The 22,478-nt window shown below is 37.8% G+C and overlaps 3 protein-coding genes and 1 long non-coding RNA gene across 9 annotated transcripts; 3 read left to right on the top strand and 1 right to left on the bottom strand.

The window, feature by feature from the left end:
- Positions 1–41: 41 nt before the first annotated feature.
- Positions 42–2,064, top strand: TBC1d7 (TBC1 domain family member 7). Of its 3 annotated transcripts, none has more exons than XM_043433832.1 (5): positions 56–326; positions 495–844; positions 1,194–1,478; positions 1,583–1,712; positions 1,790–2,064. In XM_043433832.1, exons 1-5 carry the CDS (start codon positions 285–287, stop codon positions 1,904–1,906), a joined length of 924 nt encoding a protein of 307 aa, XP_043289767.1. In that variant the 5' UTR covers positions 56–284; the 3' UTR covers positions 1,907–2,064. The 3 variants fall into 3 exon arrangements, with proteins under 3 accessions (XP_043289770.1, XP_043289767.1, XP_043289769.1); XM_043433834.1 differs by having other exon boundaries at positions 57–326; positions 598–844; XM_043433835.1 differs by lacking the exon at positions 1,194–1,478 and having other exon boundaries at positions 42–326.
- A 733-nt stretch (positions 2,065–2,797) lies between these two features.
- On the bottom strand, positions 2,798–15,969 carry LOC122419349 (hippocampus abundant transcript 1 protein). Of its 4 annotated transcripts, none has more exons than XM_043433819.1 (7): positions 15,323–15,969; positions 10,469–10,870; positions 10,162–10,383; positions 8,665–8,948; positions 6,272–6,563; positions 5,801–5,960; positions 2,798–5,404 (listed from the first exon to the last, which is right to left on the bottom strand). In XM_043433819.1, exons 1-7 carry the CDS (start codon positions 15,446–15,448, stop codon positions 5,298–5,300), a joined length of 1,593 nt encoding a protein of 530 aa, XP_043289754.1. In that variant the 5' UTR covers positions 15,449–15,969; the 3' UTR covers positions 2,798–5,297. The 4 variants fall into 4 exon arrangements, with proteins under 4 accessions (XP_043289754.1, XP_043289753.1, XP_043289755.1 ...); XM_043433818.1 differs by lacking the exon at positions 15,323–15,969 and adding an exon at positions 11,321–12,371; XM_043433820.1 differs by lacking the exon at positions 15,323–15,969 and adding an exon at positions 11,321–12,371 and having other exon boundaries at positions 5,822–5,960.
- On the top strand, positions 12,998–15,203 carry LOC122419359 (uncharacterized). The gene is made up of 2 exons (XR_006262880.1): positions 12,998–13,133; positions 14,998–15,203. It is a non-coding gene; the product is annotated as an uncharacterized lncRNA (long non-coding RNA).
- A 469-nt stretch (positions 15,970–16,438) lies between the features above and the next one.
- On the top strand, positions 16,439–21,703 carry LOC122419353 (phosphate carrier protein, mitochondrial-like). The gene is made up of 6 exons (XM_043433831.1): positions 16,439–16,584; positions 16,830–17,020; positions 19,152–19,312; positions 19,844–20,080; positions 20,349–20,645; positions 20,759–21,703. Exons 2-6 carry the CDS (start codon positions 16,879–16,881, stop codon positions 20,984–20,986), a joined length of 1,065 nt encoding a protein of 354 aa, XP_043289766.1. The 5' UTR covers positions 16,439–16,584; positions 16,830–16,878; the 3' UTR covers positions 20,987–21,703.
- Positions 21,704–22,478: the final 775 nt, after the last annotated feature.

The following is a 22,478-nucleotide window of genomic DNA, read 5'->3' as shown; positions in this document are numbered from 1 at the left end:
TCTTCTGTGAAATAATATAAAAAACGCATCACAGGGGAGAAATAATAAGGATAGTGACACGACGTGACCGAAGCCGTATCTCGTAGTGTCAGCGGATAATCGTTAACGCCGATAACACCGATAACAAGCACATTAAAGTTGATCATCTCTTATTTAATTGATGAATTATATGTGTGTAGACGACCGTTGAATTTGACAGTGATGCGAACTGCTGTCTGAAATATTTTCTAAAAGTTCAATTTTGAACCAGGGCGAATAGGAAATAATGTCAATTCTGCATCGGGATGACTGATGAACGAAATTTCCGTTCATCCTATTACGAAAAGGTGAACATTTTTTTCATCATTCATTAATATAAATCGATAATTAAACGTGAGTAATTTGAAGAGTGTTGTTACTATGAAATAAACAGAATGACTCTCGGGTTTAATGACGATCAGGTACATTAAAAGGTTCAGCAATGACGAAAATAACGAATGTTTGATGATAAACAGGTGGGATTTCGTAGTGTGGAGGAAAAAAAATCACTGGAAATATTACTGAAGGAACGTCCGTTTGATAAAGCAAAGCTGAAGCAGTTCTGTCTACGTTTTACAGTGCCGGCGATGCACAGGAATTTTTTATGGAAGATCTTGTTAGGAGTTACGCCTGTTTATGCAGAGAGTCAACATTTTGTTAGTGCACAAAGACGCATAGAGTTTGAAGATCTGCAAAATGCTCTCAAAGTTGCTAAAATCATGGAAGAGGGGACCAAACCTCACCAAGTCTATTTGACAATGTGGCTTCTCAGAACTAGACGCGCAAAAATTGATATGACCGCTCAGCTTGAAACTCCATTGTTCAGGTTCGCGATAAACTGCTGTTAATGCTAGTATAGCTAACTGCTTGAGGATGAATTACACTGGGACACAAGTTTGTAAAGGTTCTGCTATTTTTGCAAATTTTATTAATTTTCAATGATATTTTTGAAAAGTCAACAACTTTTATCAAACTATTCTTTGACTTTAATTCTTTGAATCAAAGAATTTATATCTCATCAATTGAAACAAATGATTTACTTTTACGATCATAAAGTTTTTGAGGGAAAATAATTTTAAAAAATTTTTCTCAAACCTTTAAAAACTCCCAAATTTCGCACATATTATTGTAAAAAATATTCAATGTGATTACTCTATTGTTGTATCGAATTGTAGAGCAATGAGCAAGATAGCGGAGAGTCTGTGGCACGTAACCGAAGGAGATCATGAATTTGATCGCCTGGTGGATATGTACTGGCTTCTTAGTGGTTTTTTAGATCATGTTCAAAAGTTTTGTCGCGATGTATCGAGACTTCAAGAATGTACGATTTCATTACTGGAACGTGAAGATTCAGGGCTCTATAAACATCTTGTAAAACTCGAGGCTTTGCAGAGTGTGCCTTTTGAATTTTGGTTCTGTTCGTGTTTTGCTGGAAACATAAGTGACGGATCTTTACCAAAGTGAGACTTGAACATTTTTTTTGGAGATAGCTCATTGAAATCTGTCATTCATCAATCCAAATAGGGTTCCATTTTTTATAATTATTGAGCCCCGACTGTTGCAGAATCTGGGATAAAATTGCCGTTGGAGCTTACAAAATTTTAGTCTTCGTCGCGGTTGTTATTCTCACCACTCTCAGACGATTGGTTTTCAAATGCAATACTGTTGAAGGAATATTAGATACAATAACCAACGTAAGTTGTACTTTAAGCTTAACAGTAACTACGATACTTTTCAATTCATCACGAGGAACGATTTTTTTTTTCTCCAGATAAACGAAGAAACTTCCGAAGTAATTGTGAACAAAGCTATCGAACTTTGGCAGCAGAGTGGCTCTATTCTTGGGACTATGTCGCCAAACACGTTGAGCATACCGATGAACACATGACTGGGTCGATTATTTTTATTACTAGAATACTCGTTATTATGAATAAATTTGTGTTTGTGGATGTTTTTCATGAATTGGATGAAAAGTCTATGATTATTTGGAGTACAAAAAAGTTTGAGACTTTTCAACTCTTTGATAAATAAATTCTCTTTTTTTTATCACCGCCCATTTTACAGTCTTGGAGTATACAAAATCTCGTGTCACAAATGCCTTTTTTGGCAAAAAGTTACGGAGCATACTTCCCAAACTTCGGCATTCTAATATCCAAGCTGCATTTGGTTCATTCGAAGAGAAGATTTCTTTCTTCGCATCCAGTGCAGGTGGATCTTGAACGGTGAGAACCGATGGCGAATAGATTTCAGTAGGTTCCTATGAAAAATCTATGAGCAAAGAAAAAATGCATGATTTTTCATACAAAAGACACGAAGCTGTCATTGGGATCTTTAGTTGTTCTCTGAAAGATGCAGTTATATGCGAGTGGAAAAGATTAGATAGAACTCATGTTACAGGTAAATCGATAGAATGTAGGAGGGCTTGGATTAAAACTTCCAACAACACAAACCAAGTGTTCCTTTATCTTAAAAATAATTTTTTTTTTTTTTTATTAGTAGATCATGTTATCGGTCGTCATACAACGTTCTTGTTATCGGTACATTTACACTTTCACTTACCTCTGCGCAGAGCTAAGCGTTGAACTATAAAGGAGCAGACGCATCCACCCCTCGCTCTCTCCCTTTTTTACTCTGGAAATCCTTATACAACTTCTCTCTTCCACAGACACACACGCGCTCTCTCTCTCTCTCTCTCGCTCCCCAATTGTCCTTTTTTTCTATGTAATTACAAAGAGTCACATCCAGCTTGCTCGTGATGTTATTCACGGTACAACTATTATTACCTTTTCAATATATAATATTTTCGTTCTTTTCTTTATGGTACAGTTGCGTATTAATAAACTCATTTTCTTAGTCCATTCTCGTTCGCATAAGGAACATAATTAAAACGACTCGTTTGACCCTCACGTACATTCCCATACGATTTGTCTGACTCTTGGGAATCATCTTGAAGCGGAATTTTTACAACTATCTGTAAGAAGGGGGAGGGGGGGGGGGGGTCAAAAGAAATTACATTGATCGTTGCACTGTAGGTGGGGGAGGATAAATGATTTTTCACTCGTAGGAGTAGTCGCTCGTGAACCATTTTTTTCGAATAACGTAAGAAACGATTGTCGTTTGAAACTTTCTTTTATATTTATGTATCTTTTTATAGCGTTTTTTTGGTTCGGAATGGAAATCGAGCGATTACACCTACGAGCGAGAGCTCACCATGGCAATTGACAAGCGTCAGTAAAAGTTGTTTTGTATAATCCCACGGTTTGAAATAAATTGTTTACGCGTCACTTGCATCTAGCCTCGTCATCGCGATCTCATCCTCGTTTATAATCGTTCTTTGGTTTGTAACGCGCATTTCTTCTCATCTACTTTGTCAGCGTCCGGGTTCGGCGAGTTGACCATCTCTATGGTCCTGTTACCGAGGGCTTAGCGACTCATTGTTTCATCCCTGAGGATTATTCTTTTTATATCATCCAGATCTCGCTCGGACTGACTTCGACAAAGGTTTATTAGCCTAGTAAAAATACTGTTTTCGCTTAATCTCGAAGAAAAAAAAACACAACAACAGAAAATCATTCACTCACTATCATTCACGCATATGCTAACTGCACCGTGCACTTGGCAAGCAAGTTAATGTTATCAGTTTGTAGATGTGTAGTTTATCTTTCATTTTTTTCTTCGTCGTCTCGATTCAAAGCTTCCGAGAAATAGCGAAAACTACAAGAGAGAAACACATAGCTCCGTTAACTTGGAGAGACTGCTTTCTCCATCTTCCCACCCTGCCTTTCTCCTTCTCGCTCTTCCCGCTCCTTTTAACATTCTAGTTTTTTGTCTCCGCAGTTCTATTGTTTTAGCAGAACCCGAATCATCCCGAAAATCGACTGAGCTTTTGGCTAATGAAGACGACCATGCTCGGATAAACATATTGCAATGCCTTCAATTCTTGTTCTCGAACTGTTGTTTGTCCCTTCAAAATGAAATTTTGATTGCAAAACATTTATTTTTTCGTTCTCTTCTCGTTTCGCCGATATGACTCGACGAAAAATTAAACAATTAGTGCACATCGAGCAAACACAATTAGATTTACTTTTCTCACAGAATCGAGCTTTGTTTTAAGATGTGTACAAACTCATAAGTAGTTTCAAAAATATATATTTAGAGTAAGTGCAGCTAATTTGGGATCGCATTATACACGTTTTTTTTGTATTCCAAATTAGCTTCCTTTCCTCTATACTCGGACAACACAATGAATTTTTTAACTGAATTGGCGTTTTGTTACTCATTCCATTGCAATGAGTAATGGGGAAAAACCAGCTCATCACGATGTAATAAGTAATGAATAATATATTACGCCTCTAGAAAGGTAATCTAGACTATTTTGAACCGCGGATGAAATTGTCAATAAGCACGCGGTTTGAGATGGTCTATTCCAACTCCCGTAAAGCGTATTTATACTATTTTTCATCACACCTTGACGAGAATTCGCTTTCGATAAAACGGAAAGATGAACTTTTTTTTGCGCAGCTATAGCGAAAATGATTTTTACCGGATTAAAAAATTAATACTCGGTACATTGTCTTTTCACTACAGATTTTGCCGCCAATCTACTCAGGGGAATATGATTAAAAGAAAAAAAATGTTTCGAAGTGACGGAACAACAGTCAAAGTGCAATTTATAATCTCGCTGAGGACGCTTTGTAGTCTGCTTATCCGGCTATGACCCTTGTTTTGTTGTTGCTACGAAGCTTTACATACGAGAGTAAATCGAGATCTAAAAGCCTCGAGAAAGACCATTGAACAGTTTCTTTCTCGAGGAAGTAGCCGTGAAAGGTTGCTTCCTCGAGTCCATGGAAGCGTTCACGCAACGACTATATTAAAAGAAAAAAGAAAAAAAAGTCATCGGAAATCGACGACGAAACACACGAATGTAGATTTCTTGTCGAAAATTGTTCATTTTTTGCAAAATGGTGCGATCCTCACTTTTATCGCAGTAGGATATCAATAAATTTATCTCGTTCTATTTCTTTCATTTTGTTTCTCATTTTTCATCAGCGAGAACACTGCGGGAAAAATTATTTGGCCATTCGAAGACAGCCTTTGCGTCTTCTCTGATTATCTCTCTAGATCTCCCTCTCTTGTATTCCATATTCGTCGAATTTCTTCTCTTGGCAGGATACGCTTATTCCTCAAAGTGATTCACGGATGCAATTGTGGCTACGAGTGCGGCTTCGACCGATTCTCGCTGCTCCGATCTGCTTTTCGTCGCGTTTCATTGCTTTTGGCTAGAGCGCGGCAGAGTTGCAATTATCAACAAGAGGTGATAGAGGCCCGACCTTGCTCCGGCTACTGCCGAGCCTTTCCGGCTCGTAATGCACGTCGAGCGAGAGACCTGGAATTTTTACCGATGGTTTTTAACAGCGTTTCAAGTGTCATGTTTTCATATTTTAAGCTTTTTCGAATCTCGCAGAGGCACGAGTTGGATTCGTAAAAGTAATAATACGTGTTAATGAAATAATTTTTTTGAAAATTAGTAAATAATAATAATAATTATTATCGACGACCTTAAAATCAACATGTCATTTGATACATCATGAAACACATCAATCATAACAATAAATGAATACATGAAGAATGAAATACGGCGCGACTTTATTTTCTGTGAAAATGCAATTTTTTCATGAAAATTTCTCTACCATAATCCCGGCCTCTTCTTTCAAAAGAATAACATCGCGATAGACCCACCACCGGAAAACCGAGCAATAGGTGGCAAAAACCTGTAACGTACATTTTTGATATGCGTATTTACCGGATGGCCTCCGCGAAGTTGACGAATGACCATGTATCGGACCCGTTACTATCGGGCTAGATTCAGGGATGAATGCTGCTACGAGAAGAGCACATATCACGAGTAATGCACCGAATACAAACGGCGGGCCAGGAACGAGCTGCGGAAAATGTAGAGTCATTAATTATTCATAAAGCAGCTGATTGAAGACGAAACGTAGGAGTATCAATAATTCGATATGTCTGGTTGGGTTAAACTTGCTCGAAGCTCTATCGATGAAACCGTGTAAGAAATATTCGACTGAGAAATTTCAAAATCACGATTCGGTCGATGTCATTTTTCCCCCAACACAGCCCTAATCATCGACATTGAATTTTCGTAGACAACAAATATAATATTTCTCGTTGAACCAATAGTCCCGCTGCTTGAAAAAAAGGAGTTAGTGCAGCAAATAAACGAAGTTGGACAAACCTGTGGAACAATATCGAGATGTTGGGTCGCGGTGCCCGTACGATTATTTTCATCCGTAAGGGCGGGCCTGAGAGCCAACGACGGCGAATCTTCATTGAGATCGACGTGGAACAGATAAAATATAACTCCAAACATAGCAGGACCGAGACCGTTGCAGAGACCTCGCATTCCCGTTACCATACCCTGGACAAGGCCCTGCTTGTCAGCGTCCGAGTGCATTGAAACAAAGGCTGATATAGCCGGATAAGTGATACTCGAAACTGACGCAAGAACTCCCGCTGCCCACATCATCCTTGTGAAACAAAAGAAATCAAACATGAGTTTTAGTGTATAATATTGTACTCAAACGAAATAGTATGTTTAATCATCATTAATCGTGACTGATATCAACCGTCTACGATCACCAGATAATTTTTTCCAAAAAATGTTCATCGATTCCTTATAATACATATATAAAGTTTTTTTTTTTAAACAAATCGTACCACGTGCTTCGAACAAAACACCGCTTTTCTTCAAATTTTCATAAAATATTTCAAGGTGTTTGATAAAATGTAGACCTTTGCAATGCTTGTTGACCGTATGCCAAAAATGTTGAGAGTTAATTTTTTAATTTGGTAACAGACTTGTGTCCTCACAGTCGTTTACATCTCTCGTTCCTTCTCCAGCAATTCCCAACTATTAATTTTGACTCAAATGTAAAAAGAATACAATTGAAAATAATCGATCGATGGGTTTAACGTTCTAATACAGACACGGGCAGAAATTATATAGATAAATGAAATGTCGGGATACACGTTAAAAGTGAAATACCGAACGAAAGGTTTGATAAAAATTCATCACCAATCGTGAATAAAAAATTGGTAATTTGTATACGTTTATTTATTGAAGAATGTTTTAACGAACGTCTAGAAAAAAATAACGTCATAAGTATCGATCACTATTCATAAATTATTAGATTAGATAGTGTACTTTTTTCAGAGTAGAACGAAAAAAATGTTTCGAAAATTAGACTTTAAAATGTTTGTTGCGAACGTGTGTGGATAATAGAAGGGTGGGGATAAAATATTAGTATGGCTAAAATCTCGAATTTATAAACTTTGAATGATAATATGGAGACAGATCAATTGGACTAGAGCTTTGAATGTCGAAAATAAATAAAGTAGAAACTTCAAGATTCAAAGCACGTTTACATCGAAAATATAATGTAACGATCGCCCATAGAACGACGACTAAAATATCAATTTTTCGAAAATTCGAGTATTACTTTTTCGATTCATAAATCACTACAATCAGCGATACTGTGAATATTCACAATTTCGAAAATACAATAACGAAAGACTGATCAAAACAAAGAAATGCAACGGAGCTCAAAATATACACGCGTCTCACTAACTTGCTTGGACCGGTGATGTCCAATTTCAAACATCGCCATTTTGACTTTCGTCTTTTCGAGCCATTGCTATTTTCTGCATATCCAAGTTTTATAGGCTCAAAAAATTCACTTCCGACTTTTTGCTACTCTATATTTTGGTCTCTTTATAAAACAACTACGTTGCGTCTTGAATGAAAAAAAAAGATGAACTTTTGACATTCGTATGATCTATTAAAATTACATTCGAAATGCAAAATCACGATCGAAATATATATTTTCCAGTAAATACGAATTCAAAGAAGGAATATTCGGTTAGACGCGTAATCTACTAAATAGTCGATCGAAAATAAGAATTTCGAATTACTTATATTTCTCCAATCTGATATTGCAACTTAAAAAATTTTGAAATGTCGACCGTTCTACAGTTTGCTCATTTGACATATTGAACCCAGCCGTAAGCTCGAAAAAGGTTTGTATAAAAAAAATGAATGCGAAAGTGGTATACACGCAATCCACCTGAAGAAGGAACATGATAGTCGATTGTGGATGAAAAGTAAATACATGGCAGTTATGTTATAACGGCCCGTCGTTGGGACTGGTGATTTAGAATGCGGGGAGAAATCAATATGACCGAAGCAAGCAAAAGTTTTGCGTTTACACGGTTATGTACTGTTTGAACGGAGGATTTGATGTACACCCGTTTGTCGCGTGTAGCCTCTTCTTCAAGGATTTATCGAACGAAAAGTATTTGACCGCGGCCCCGAGGCAGCGCATTAGCGTCAATTTATTCGAACCCGTTGCGTTCTAATTGAAGCTTTGCGCTTGATGCATTGCGGTTTATTGACATCAAGAGATTATTAATCGAGGGAAGCTGCTGCTGCTGCTGCTGCTGCTGCGTACAAGCCCGCTAAAAATCTTTGAGCACTTTTCAAAGCGGCAACACACAAAATGTTTTTTTCTATTAATAAAAATGATAACGTGAGGAGTGACGCTATACCTAAAAGAATGAAAATTTCCTCACCATGTTTGCGAACCAAATCCGTACCACATGAGCTGCAACATCTCAAATAATAGACCGAGCATAATGGTGTGCTTACTGCCCAACGTTCTCATCAACGGACCGAGCAGTATTTGAGCTCCGACACTGAGAATTCCAACAACGGCGATAAAAACGGCTACCATCGAGGCCGAAAATCCCATTGCGAGTTTGAGGTAAACGAATATACAACTGTATTGACCAGCCTCGGGAAGATAGCTCAGAAATACGGTGACGCACAGCATCAGTATTGTGTGATCCTTGCCAACCTGCGACGAGTAATTCATAACTTGTCAAAAAAAAATATATTCAATTTTCCGAAGAAATGGACAGTCCATGCGACAGTTTTTAAATTCAGATTGATCATCAGAATTCAGATATTCATTGTTACCAATGGAAAAAGCACTGAAAGAGTTACTAGACTCTTTCGTGCCAACCTAATATTGATTTGCGTCGATGCTTTTTGTCAGGATGCACGAATTACCAGTGATTTTCAATTGAATTTCAAAGCCCTTTCGTCGCACAGAAATTTTCTTGAAAAATGCCAAAAGACTCGATACCTAACCAGAACGCATTGAACGGATATAATTCTAATATATATATATATGTATAGATAGTTATATATCTATTGTCGAGGTCGAGACGAATCGATACGTGCGTTACCTTTTTACAAAGCATGAAATATTCTACGACAATATGTTTTCAAACAACCCGGTTCTCAAGTTTAAAACATTTAGAAAGAAAATAATCCTCTGATGATATGTGTGAGCTGAATGATAGAGTATTACACCATTTTTGAAAACTGTTTTAAATGAATCCTGATATCGTAATGAAGAAGTAAATTTTTAATTTTAATTTTATAAGACCGAAAAGCGTCTTAAAAACTATTTTTTATTTACGATTTTAAATTAACGCGCGGAAACGCAAGCCGTCAATACGACTGCGAAAGACCAAGTAACAAGATTTGTAAAAATAATAATATTATTGGTATCTTGTGCCTGAATGCAATAATACAAATGTAAAAAGGCCACAAAAACTGTGGATTAACCGCCACCATCAGCGTATTCATCATTGGTAGCATCTGCTTTCACAAAAGCCTCTTCCATGATGCGATTTTAATAAAATAAATGATAAAAGTCCACAAAGGTGATAATAAATTGTAAAATTTCAAAATATAACTCGGAGCGCACGATAAAAATGTAGTTTATTTACTATCGGAATGACGTCACGTTGGAATCCGATATGGCGTTTTAGACATTTGAAAAACGGATGAAAAAAGACGATTTTTAGAAATTGAGTTATAAAATTTTCTATGCATTTAAACTCGTTTACTTTTTACGAAATATATGATAAAGTTGCATTTTTAGTTTGCGTTCTCAGTTAAAGCAGCATGTGAAAGCTCAAGGGGATTGAGCTAATAATATGCAAGGGAGCGTTATGTACGAGTGTCCGTTTTCCCATCGATGACGTCACACGTATTACCTTTCCGAGTGCGGCAAAAGGATCAGCCTGTTCCCAGGATATAGGGGCTTGAGGACGTGCCTTTTCCGGCAAACTCTCGGGAACCGCGACGAGGATGAAAAACACATCAAGTATGGCGATTGAAGTTGCCAGAGCTACAGCGAGATTCTCACCGTATGTTGTCATCGTATATGCTCCGAGCGCGGGGCTTATCACCATACTTGCTGCGAATGTCGCCGAAACCTATTTTTATATAATTAAAAGAAAATTGGTTGTATGTAAATGTTCGAAGAATGAATGAATAATTAGAAAAGAAATGAAAACTTACCAAACCATAAGCCAAAGAGCGTTGACTTTCCTCGGTCACGTCCGCGACGTAGGCGAAAACAACGGAAAATGTACAGGCGAATACACCGCTTATCGATATCATGGCGAAAAACCACCAGGTGTTTATGCTCATCAGTGGTATCGGTGCACACGTAAAGGCAACTGTTATAAGAAGGAAAAATTTTCTTCCCCAAACGTCGGATAGCGCACCAATGAGAGGCGCCGAGAGGAACGACAAAATTCCTTTTATGCCCATTATAAGGCCGTTCATTAGAAATGTGTGATCGGGAAAAGTCTCGTTGAGTACCGCGATTAACGGCATCGTGAGCAGCCCCCACGCAAAAAACTCGAGGAATATGACGACCAGGGCATGATACACGCTCGGTTCTCCTACCCCTGAACTCTGTAAAAATTCAAATGAAAAGTCACTCTTTATTATCGATTTCTTCATATATAATACTGAACAAAATTCCAATACATTCTCACTTCGCTGATTATTGTAAAAATAAAAGGAAAAAAATATATACAATATGTTTTTTAATAACGTCGGCGAAATATTGGATTTCATGCAGCATAGAAATGGTCGATCAAAAAATCTGAATTTTTTCAACAACGCAGTTTCTTCTTGTGAAAAAGTATTTCAATATATCATCGCTTTGGAGCGAGTAATTCTTATTTTAGGGCGACTGCAATGACAATTGAGATGGAAGAATCAATGAAACCATCTGGAATGACTCGAATAATGGAAAATGATGTTTTTTCTTGAATCAACAATCGCGGACATAAAATATTGAATGTTCAAGCTTTCGGTTAGCTTTTTCATTGGAAATTTGTAGCAAATGAAAAAGCTGACCTTGAGGTGGCGATAACATCTTTGGAAAAGAGTTAACGGCGGGGAAAAATTAGCAGCTGGTATTTCTTGGCTGTTGTGTAATTCTGAACAAGAGGGATCCAGGCCCTCAGCCCCTCCCTTTGCACCTGGGGGCATGACCCCTGGACACCTTTCTCTCCTTATTTTCCTCTCATCGTTTTCTCCGTTCGGACTATTTCATCCGGAGTCATAAAACCAATTTGTATATTTTCCTCATCGAGCGCTCACGCTTTTCATAATATTTTGTCACATAGTAGACAACGTTGAGCTTTCTTTTTTCCCACAAACCAAATTTGGTATAGGTTTTCTCATCGAATGGGTTGTTTCTGTCTCTCTGAACCCAAAACGGAGATAATTACCACAACTATTTGCGCAAACTGCGAATCATTCAATTCTTTTGAGTTTTCACTAGTCGACAAACAATCAGGATCTTTTTCTCAGTTGAAATTTTCATTCGCCAAGAGTTGTCCCAACAACGCGGAAACACCGGTTACACACAAGAGTAAGGAAAAGGTGAGACGGGAGAAGGGAACAAAGCATATGTCCAAACACAGATTTTGCAATTTGTGGCTATAGCTAACTCGTGTTTTGTCACGGGAATGCAATGAACAAGCAATGATATCACGGGAGTCTTGTTCCAACGACGAAAAAGGATAAAAAGTACGATCACCAAATTATTCCAAATTTATTTACAAAACTAATGAAAATCGAGCGAATACTTTTATTTAGCCTTCAACGAAAAATTGGCCCCGAGAATTGTACTTGCGCGCACGTTCGATGAGATTCTTGTCGTCAAATGGACGTAACGGCACAGAGACGGAATTAGCGCGTGAGATTGTTGAGAAGTATACGAGGGACGGATTACGACGACGGAGGCTGCCAAGGGGGTTGTAATAACAAAATGCTAGAGTGAGTGTGAGAGAGAGAGAGAGAGAGAGAGAGGGAGGGAGAAAAAGATGTACGTTCACAATAGAGGGAAAAGCGGTGATCGAATCTATCGGCTGTCAGTTTGACGCGAGCATTGGTGCGTCGATGAGAAAAATAGCCACGAGGACCTTGCGGTCATCGAGTCAAGGCTCCTGTCCCAGTGTCCGTCGTCGTCAGTACCGCTACTTGTATCAACGACGCCGCGTGTCTGCATCGCCTCTCTCTCTCTCCCCCAGCAACGCTTTACTCGGCTATTTTTATTTATAGACGTTGAATTATGTGAAAATCCAGCGTGAGAGAGAGAGAGAGAGAGAAAAGCGAGGGGGCAATCAAGCGAGAAAGGGATGAAATAATAATTATAAAATAAAACGAATGAAAAAATGTGATTAGTAAATGAGATAGAAAAAAGCGGGCAAAAATGGCCAGTTGGAATTTGAAAAGCGCTAATTGTCCAGCCTCGTGTGCCACTTAATTCGATTGCCAGGGGTTAATAAACGGTCACGCGTCCAGAGTATCGAAGGCAGGCTATGAGCAAGGATCGAGGAAGATAGTACAGAAAGAGCGACGCAGGGAACGAAGGATGGGAAAGAGAAGTGCGCGATTCGTTGATCGGGCAGCAACCCAGCGATTTCCCTTCTGGGCAATCTCTTTTTCTTTCAATTTATTCCGACTGATCCTTTTTAATAAAAATGTCGTTTACTTCTTCAGTGCGATCTTGACGTATTGGCGGAAAAAAAATCGTTGCTGACCGAGAAACACGTTTCTCGAGGACGGATCAATATTCCGACGGACACAACTTTTGATGGGCACGGTCCTCAATTATTATTATTCTTATTCAAGAACAAGAAACACACCGAACGTTGTGATCGTAAGAACCGATAGTACGAATTTATTTGTCTCTTGTTTTGAACTTGACAGTACGGGATTATGGATTAACGAGAGCAAGCGAGAGAAAACGAGAGAGAGAGAACGAAATTGGAACTTGATCCTCAAGAGCGCAGGATCCCCATTTATATATCGCGAAACGAAAATCCGCATTTGAAAAGCTTCGAAACTCGATGCGAGCTGTCATGACAAAATTTGACGATCGGCTCTGTAACAATTAAGATGTTGTCACTACTAAGCTTATCTCTTTTTATTTCTCACTCTTGTTGTGCTCTTATTTAAAGCAGCTCTCAGTTTACGACACGTTAGACAGAGCCCCGTGTGGGACTGCGTGTGTAACAAACGTAACACGATTCGTGTGCGCACTGCGCGCGCTTCTTCCATCTCCCCGTTTGACTTGACACGATTTTCTCGGGGAATAACGTCGCGACGGTCGAGACCACTGCATTGCCGACGAGACTCTCTCCTATCCCCCCTCCCATTAAATCTTCACCGCCGTGTTCTTCGCATTCCTTCACTTATTTTTGACTTTTGCCGTAAATCAGGCCGAATTTAACGATTTTTATATAATATCCGAACCCTTTGATATATCATTAGCTTCAATCGAACGAAAAAATGCCACTATATATCATCGGTTCAATCGGGTATCCTGGGTAGTACGAATGCAGTAAGTGGGAGAGATTGACACAAAAAAGAAACAAAAAGACAAAACGGCACGTGTGTTCTCTACCTGGTCGAAATCCGGACAAATCGATGCGGCGCAAGCGCGTTTCTCCACTAAGAACTTTAGTTGAGTTCAAATTTAGCGCCATTGGTCAGAGCAACCGAACCTAACTTAGACTTGTGCAGTTCTTCGTCGCTTCGGACCGTTTCGAATAAGAATAAACTTACTTTTTACTCCAATTTTTAGACGTGGCGATGAAAATTTGATAAAACCTCTTCAACGTAACTTATTTTATCACGATGTACGCGTTCTATATCATTTTTGCTACTACTATTCCGATATTTACGTCATCAATATATGTACGAATGAGGAATCGTCGCGCGATAAGCAACTCTTGTGTTCGGATAATTGATTTCAAAACTACAGATAAAATATTATTTTGAAACGAGAAATTTATTAAATGACTGAATGTATCTAAAATATTACTGTCAAATGAAGAATTTATAATCGAAAATTGTATTCCCTTTTCCTCGTGTTCATGTCCTCCTGGCCAGTATTTAATGAGAGTCGCACGTTTCTTATCAGTCGTGCTGGGAATACAAATAGAAAAATGAGCCATATGGCGGTCTGTCAAATTCTCAAGATCTGATCAAAATGAAAGATATTTCTTTTCTAAATTATTTTAGTAAAAATATGCTCGAGTTTTCAAGGCAATTCAAAAATGGATCAATTTCAAGTTTCTCTATCATTTTCTTTACCCACTTTTGTAACGTGCTGCAAACGAACACAGCATAACCTATACTAAATCTATCTTGGAATAGATCATTGAAATGTGAGGTTAGAGAGCAAACTTGATAAATTGTGAACAAATTAGTCTATGGTATTTAGTCATACTTTTGTTTCCTTCCATACATGACATCGGAGATTCAATGCATAGCGCTAATTATTTGTAATTTTCAGTAAACCTCTCTTCTCACCTCCAGATTTATGTTTTCTAGATTATGAGGAAAGAACAAAAAATATTTTATATAAATTTGTTTCAATGTTTTTGCCTCGTAAGAAAGCATATATCGATTGAAAATTGGCTTTTTTCACATATGGACTATGAAATTACAGCTTGTTATATATTCATTGATTTTATTGTAGCGGATCGATAAACGAATTTGTTATCTCATTTTTTCAGGTGTTACTAAAGCCTGCACAAAAAAAAGTCTTGACTCAACCTGCCGACGGTATCTTCTGATAATTGAAAGGAGTCATCGACAAGAGCCATATGTGGAAAAAAGATACGATCTTTGGTAAATCACTTGAGAGCTTGCCTTCTATTTTTGGAAGAATTTTTTGTGTAACCTTAGAATAAATTGCTTGCTCTCAGCTTTTTATCACATACAATATTTTTTCTAATGTTTTTCCGTTTAAAATTATTTGAGTTTAACGAAAATTTCCTCAACTCATAGGAATATGTGTTTGTGCATGTGTTGTTGATAATAGATTGATAAAGTAATTACCATAATAACTCCGTCCTTCATGATGGCCTTTCTGCTCCGTATTATCATACCGACGACTTTTTTGGAGACTTTGGCAGGCATGCTAATGCACTGCGCGCAAAAGCTCTTGCGCTTTTTCAGTTTCATTAATTATTTTTATTTGATGTCTAATTAATCCCAAACGAGAAGAATTCAATTTCAATTGCGCTAAGAAATATTATAGGATCGAACAGCGACAAATGTGACGACGATAATAATAGAGACGGAAGGGCTCGTTCCATTTTTATCGCAAGAACAACTTGTACTTTTTCCCCCTTGTACTTGTTCCGCGTAAACAGTCAACTCGTTATCGAAACATTTCACACACTACACACCATCAGAGACTTTTGGGTGAGTACTACTATTGTACTAAATGTAAAATAAAAAAATGTTTGAACGAGGTAGACTTTTTTTCCGAAATCATTCACCACACCGATCACCACACCGCAGTCTTCCTGGCTCTCCCCTCGTCACTTTCCGACGCGCGATTCTACACACACGACACATAAAAGAAGCACAATCCCACAAGCAGTCCAACGCTGGAGCAGCACTGTACAACGATACAGCAAAAAAAAGATACAGGTACAAAAGATAGCCTCGTACGCCTCGTAGCAGCAGAGATCTCGTACAAATTCGAGAAATAACGAATGCCAGTGAGAGTGGAAACTACATTTATATTTTCCTCTAACTCAAATGTTCCTCAATGAGGTTTCTGATTGGTGTCCTGCTACAAATATTTCTGTCGTTGGAAAATTTTTTGATTATTATTCGAATTTTCATGTCGATTCACCATAAGTTTGCGTATTCACGTTTCACGTCGGCAATAAACAACGGCCAAATATTGAAGGCTATGAAAACCCGTCAATCATGCGAAAAATTTAATTTTCGACTTTCGTTTTTCGTAATTCTATTTAATTATCGTGTAATTATTTTTTCAATATCACAAAAAAAGAAATGTCAAACTGTCCTATTTTACTTTATCGACTGAGATACGTCCGCTGGTACACGAGTTTGCGTTCGATAGTGTACCAGCTGCTGGCAATACTCTGTCGGGATATGCTCGATGAAGAATTAAAATAACGGCCGGTAGATGTCAGATCCACAAGTGCCAACTGCAAACTGACGTTTAGCTCGTCTAGAAGTTGATGAATGTGTGGAATCAGACTGGCCGCGCAACATCGGCCGCCCTTTTTCTTTCACTCCATTTCGAGTTCGCAGAGCCCGAGGGTCACTCTGACAAAAAGGTTCCGAAACTTTATCCGTTGGATTTAATTTAACGTTTGCAATAGCGCATTGTTACAGTTTCTTTCATAGTTTAAGCGAATTACTGTTATATATATATATATATATAATTGAGGAAGTATCGGGGAGTTAAATCTAATAGATAACATTTAGAATGCAGCGAGGTGTGGAGATGCACGGGGAATTATCGAAGCAGACGGATTAATAACGCGAAAACGTGTCAATTTTGTAATTGAAAATTTTACAGAAGATCGAGTGCCAGTGAAACAACAGAGGAATAAACGGAGTCATCAAAAATGTGGTCATCAATGCTCGAAGCTGCCAAAATGAATCCGTTTGGATCGCCCTTCGTGACAGCCAAATGTCAGGCCCAGGACGACGTCCAAGGCCTTGTCCGAGGTCGTACTATTGCTGCTGCCAGCGCCGAACCAGTCGGTGGTTAGTACTCCTTGCTCCTTCATTTGTCATTTTTCAATATTATTATTATTAATATTGATATTCAAAACATGTCAAGTTGAAAATAACGTTTTCGAAAAAATGACGATCCTCGATACATGAATCGATGATACGCGCGATTTTTTTGCCATTCGACGTATTAACGTTTCCTCCTCCACCATTTCTCGTATTTGACATTATTTCACGGCCGAAAATTCCACATTAGTGGATATTTAAATTTCATCATATGGGTTTCCAAAATCTAATCTATAAACGCCTCGTCACTCTTGTTATTGATTTATGTTTGCGAAATATATTCGTAAAGTCTTTTTAAATCTCTGCTCACGAGGGAACTATTTTTTCGTGCTTTTACGTCCGATTTATTCCTTTATTTTATTTCTTCTTTTGATGAAGAAAATTCATGCTTGCGCTCAAGTTATATAATAGCTTATGAAGGTTTGGCGTGTATGTAGCTTGAGAGGGATGCCGTGTCAGTGGGCCAACCGCCTGGCTGTTATAACCGCATAGCATGCGGGAGAAATTGCATAATGGCGGCCACCATTTTGTCAAGGTGGTATCACGAGAATGTCGAGTCAACCTTGGACAATGTAACAAGATTAAATCCGTGATTTACCTACATTCCGTTTCTAAACTTGCCACTAACACAAAATAATTGAGTTTTACTATAATTGTACCACAAATCTAAGAGATTCTTATTATTACGTTTAGTAAATGATAAAATGTTTCCATTGATCGCGACAGAACGGCATGTGGCTAGGACGCGAATCGCGATAATTGCAATCAGCTGACCGACCTTGATCCAGACTTGCCAATCTCGTTTTTGTACGAGCTGCCAACTCTTGGACCAAAATACTTATTTTCTCAAAATACACACGGGGGTCAAGTCTATTTTCATTGTTTTTCTTTCTCTTTTTCACGCTCCGTCTAATAATGACAGAAAAACAGACCCACACGATCTTGTAACGACATGCACTTTTAATATCGATTTAAATTGTTTTTAATTTTCTATACCCACCGACCTATCGTGTTTCTTTTTCGTAGAATTCTATTCTCCAATCCGCATATTTCTTTTTCGAATGCTCATATTCGCATTCTTTTTTCGAAAACTTCCAAGGCAGAAAAGTTCCATTTTGTAATGTCCCGTGAATTATCAATAGTTTATTACAACGTCGTATATAATTACGGCGAAAAAAATATTTACCGCGAGACGTTTAAGTTCAACTTTCTTGCCAAGATTATTCATGATTACAAGGAAGAAGTTGAGCAATTTTTTTCCTCTCTTTTATCAATATCCCATTTTTTCAACCTAACCCTAACGAATCATTTTTTCGTCGTAATACAATATTTTGTTGTATTGCATAAACTTTTGATTCATGATAGTTCCAGGAATCAAAGGAGCCATTAGGCATTGAAAATATGTTCTGTGCAGTTTGAATGAACAAATGAACATAATAAATCCCAATTGATTATCGTCTGGTCAATTTATGAATTTACATTTTCTAAATTATCAAAGTTATTTATTTAAATGATTAACCATCTCTATGGCGTTATTTCAAAATACAATATTTAGTTATATGATACAAAGTGCAAATAAAGTGTCATGATCAGAATGAAGATAGTAGTCTTCGCAATACAATATTGATCAGAGTTTTTAAGAAGATACTCCGGAGCATGGTATGCTATCGCTTCATACTTTCTACTTCTTAGGATTTACATCCACGAGATACATTTTCCAATTACCTGAATTGGAATATTTTCTGGTAAAGTACTCTTGGAATCTGACCCATTGAGAAAACCTGAAAATCAATATTTATCGTCTATTTGATGGCTTGTGTCTTGAAAAAATCTTGGTCTTGAACAGTTATTACCTCACAGTGAAACATAGAGGAATTATTTTGTGTTGTTACAACCCAAAGTTCAAAGCTCCATCTAACTGGTTCAAAATTTAAATGATTTGTTCCCCCGTTCGAGAAGCATGACGAGCCAGAGAAATTTTGTATAACAGAGATCTAAAAGCTGTTTATAAGAAATCATAATAAACTTCATTATGGATTCGTCGCTTACATTTTTATAAAAAATTAATTTTGTGGTTCATCCTTTTTTGTATTTACAGACAGCTGCGAATTTGGTTCAAACCAATACTATATGCTATGCGGCCTTGGAGGTATTTTATCTTGCGGTATTACCCACACCATGCTGACACCTTTAGATCTGGTCAAATGTCGTATCCAAGTTGACCCAGCAAAATACAAAAATGTAGTCAACGGCTTCAAGGTCAGTTTAATAAAAACAATTGATAATGTTGATAACAAGTTTTTTGCTTCAGTGGGGATCAGTAATACGTTTCGTAGTAAAATACGTTTTGTTCACATTTTCTTGAAACGTTTAGTTGTAGACTTTATGTAACAAGATTTGCCCTCAATGTGACTTACCAATCTCTTCTTTATTGAAAATTAGATAGGGTCGTGCATAATAGAACTACATGAGATCATATATGAGCAAAATTCTATGCTGAGGAAAAGACGGAACGATAAAAAAAAAAAACTAATTTTTCGTCTCAACATCTAAGCCTCGTATGACAATGTATTTGGAAAAACAATGCGTTTAGAAAATGACCTAAAATTCGTATAACCAAATGTTAGACTAACGCTAAAAAACCATGATTGAAATTATTTAAAATCAATGCCTTAGTGATATTTTAATGCGTAGTGAGATTGATGATTTTCGAGAAACTTGGAAAAGTTGCATTTTTAAGGTTATATTGCATACACATTCGAATAATCGTTCTATTTGCGATTTTTTAAGGTGTCTCTCGCGGACAGTGGAATCCGTGGTCTTGCTCGTGGTTGGGCACCAACCTTCTTCGGTTATTCTATCCAAGGAATGTTCAAATTCGGACTTTACGAGGTGTTCAAAGTACAGTATGCCGAGTTGTTAGGTGAGGAACTCGCATTCGAGTACAGAACTGGATTATATCTGGCTGCATCGGCTTCTGCTGAATTCTTCGCTGACGTGGGTCTCGCTCCTTTCGAAGCTGCCAAGGTAAAGTTTTGATGTTTGCAAATTTGCTCTTCACCTCGATTCAATAATCGTTTTCTGCATCGCTACATCTATTCTTCATGTAAAAGATGACGAAAAAATAATGGAGTAAAGAACGATTTGGAATAGCTTATTTGCATGATGAAAACGTATGAACCATTGTTTTGGCTTTAGCTAATTAGAATGCTTGAAAAGACGAATCGAATATTTTCGTAAACTCGGTTAAAACACACGATTGTATAAGTTGAATTTTTGTGTTTAATTGGAAAAGGTGCGAATTCAAACGATGCCCGGATACGCAAACACTCTTCGCGAAGCCTGGCCAAAGATGATCGCCGACGAGGGAATAGGCGGTTTCTACAAGGGTCTGGTTCCTCTTTGGTTCAGACAGATACCTTACACGATGATGAAGTTCGCCTGCTTCGAGCGTACTCTTGAGCTTCTTTACAAATACGTCGTCCCTAAGCCTCGTATGGAATGTTCAAAGGGCGAACAGCTCGTTGTTACGTTTGCCGCTGGTTACATAGCTGGTGTATTCTGTGCCATTGTTTCACATCCAGCTGATTCTGTAAGCGTTTTGCGATTCGCGACTTTCTCTCAATTATCATATTACTATTTTCCAATTAGAAGTTGTTATCACCTTAAAAAATCTAATATAAAAAAATGTATTATAAAAAACAGGTCGTGTCGAAACTCAACCAAGAAAAGGGAGCGACAGCCGGTGGCGTACTGAAGCAACTGGGACCTATGGGCGTATGGAAGGGTCTCTTACCCAGAATCGTGATGATTGGTACTTTGACCGGTGCTCAATGGTTCATTTATGACGCGGTCAAGGTATACCTCCGCATGCCCCGTCCACCACCACCAGAGATGCCGGCCAGTCTCAAGGCGAAGTACGGCGTCGCTTAGACAATGTTCGAGTGCTGTGCGCTTGACAAAATATAGAGGAGTTCAAAAATAAAGAGAGGGAGAGAAAAGTGAGAAGAACACATGAAAAACTACAAACGAGCTGATTAAAAAAATGAAGAAAATAGACGATTTTTCATACATTGAAAACCTTCCACTACATAGAAAGAATGGAATGAAGAGATAAAATATGCGATTGAGAGCAGGAATTTTTATTCCACGAACGTCGATACTTTTGAGATCGACGTAGTCATGAAAATTGTATTAGATATAAATTTTGTTCTTCGTTCTTTTCAACAATTTCATTCAGTATTCGTCGACAACTTACAAAACCACGCGAGAATCTTAAATGTGTTTTTCACCCGTGTACTCCGTTGTTGATCATTTTGAAAGAGTCGAGTAAGTAAAAATTGAAAGGAGAAAAAAAAACTAAGAAACGACAAACAGGCTTTTCATATCCCGAGTTTTGCGATGCAAAACTATTTTTATTGTCATCGACTCGAATGATACTGTTGAGCCTCCACGGAAATAGTATGTAATTAAAATTTAGACCGAGCAAGAGAAGTAGTCCAGGCAACTTTAACTTGGAAGTGAATCTCTCGGACTACGCTGTTGAAGAGACGGAAAAACAAACCGGAGAAAAGAACAAAGTGTATGTTACTCTTGTTCTGTACATAGATTGAGCGCTGAATAATAAAACTTACATCGCTCTATAACGTATTTCAATTTTCATTCATTTTTATATCTCTGTCCACCGCCGTCGTTCAAAAGTGAAACGAGTGTGGTACACGTGGTTGTATCTTCGTGCGATGAGCAGGATCGAAAGAGATTGAAAGAATCGTACATTACACACATTTTATATTTAACAATAAAATTGATGGATCTTTGTAGCCACAATCTAAAAAAGATCATAAACACAGTTTCGCAGTTTCAAAACTACAAACTATATGTTCTACACGTATTTACTAATCGGAAACGAGCTGCTAAATCTTATCCGGATCGGTCGGACGATATAGAACATTTCCATTTTTGAATTTTTCTAACGAAATTTCAGTGCTTTTCGCATTTACGGGCAGGCTTGCATTGAAGGAATAGAAAGTTGTTGTTTTGACCGTTGGTGCCATTGTAGCGCTTTTGTAACGCTTCGAGCGGGAATTATAGTAACTATTATTTCGAATGATTTAGTTTTTGGATGGGTTCGATTGATAAGGAGTTGAAACTCGCCTTGCGAATTTCTCTCCAATAACTCAAGTAATTCTATTCCGTTCGACTTTTAGTCTCATAAATCTTTTGATTCTCACGCGCAGACTCTGTACGCTCCGCTCATACGCGGACCAATTACGCTGGTTTTCATCCTCCCACTCATTCAATTCTAGGGTCTCGCGACCGTCCTTAGCATAAGAGTGACGAAGGATATGTCCTAGCCTAATATTTATAATATGAAAGTGGGTAAAAGTATCGTATTGGGATATTAAAACTATTTATATAAGAAATC

The sequence above is a fragment of the Venturia canescens genome, chromosome 1 (genome assembly GCF_019457755.1).
Source record: "Venturia canescens isolate UGA chromosome 1, ASM1945775v1, whole genome shotgun sequence".
Taxonomy (NCBI): domain Eukaryota; kingdom Metazoa; phylum Arthropoda; class Insecta; order Hymenoptera; family Ichneumonidae; genus Venturia; species Venturia canescens.
Note: the sequence above shows the minus strand (reverse complement) of the source record. Positions and strands in the feature narration are given on the sequence as shown.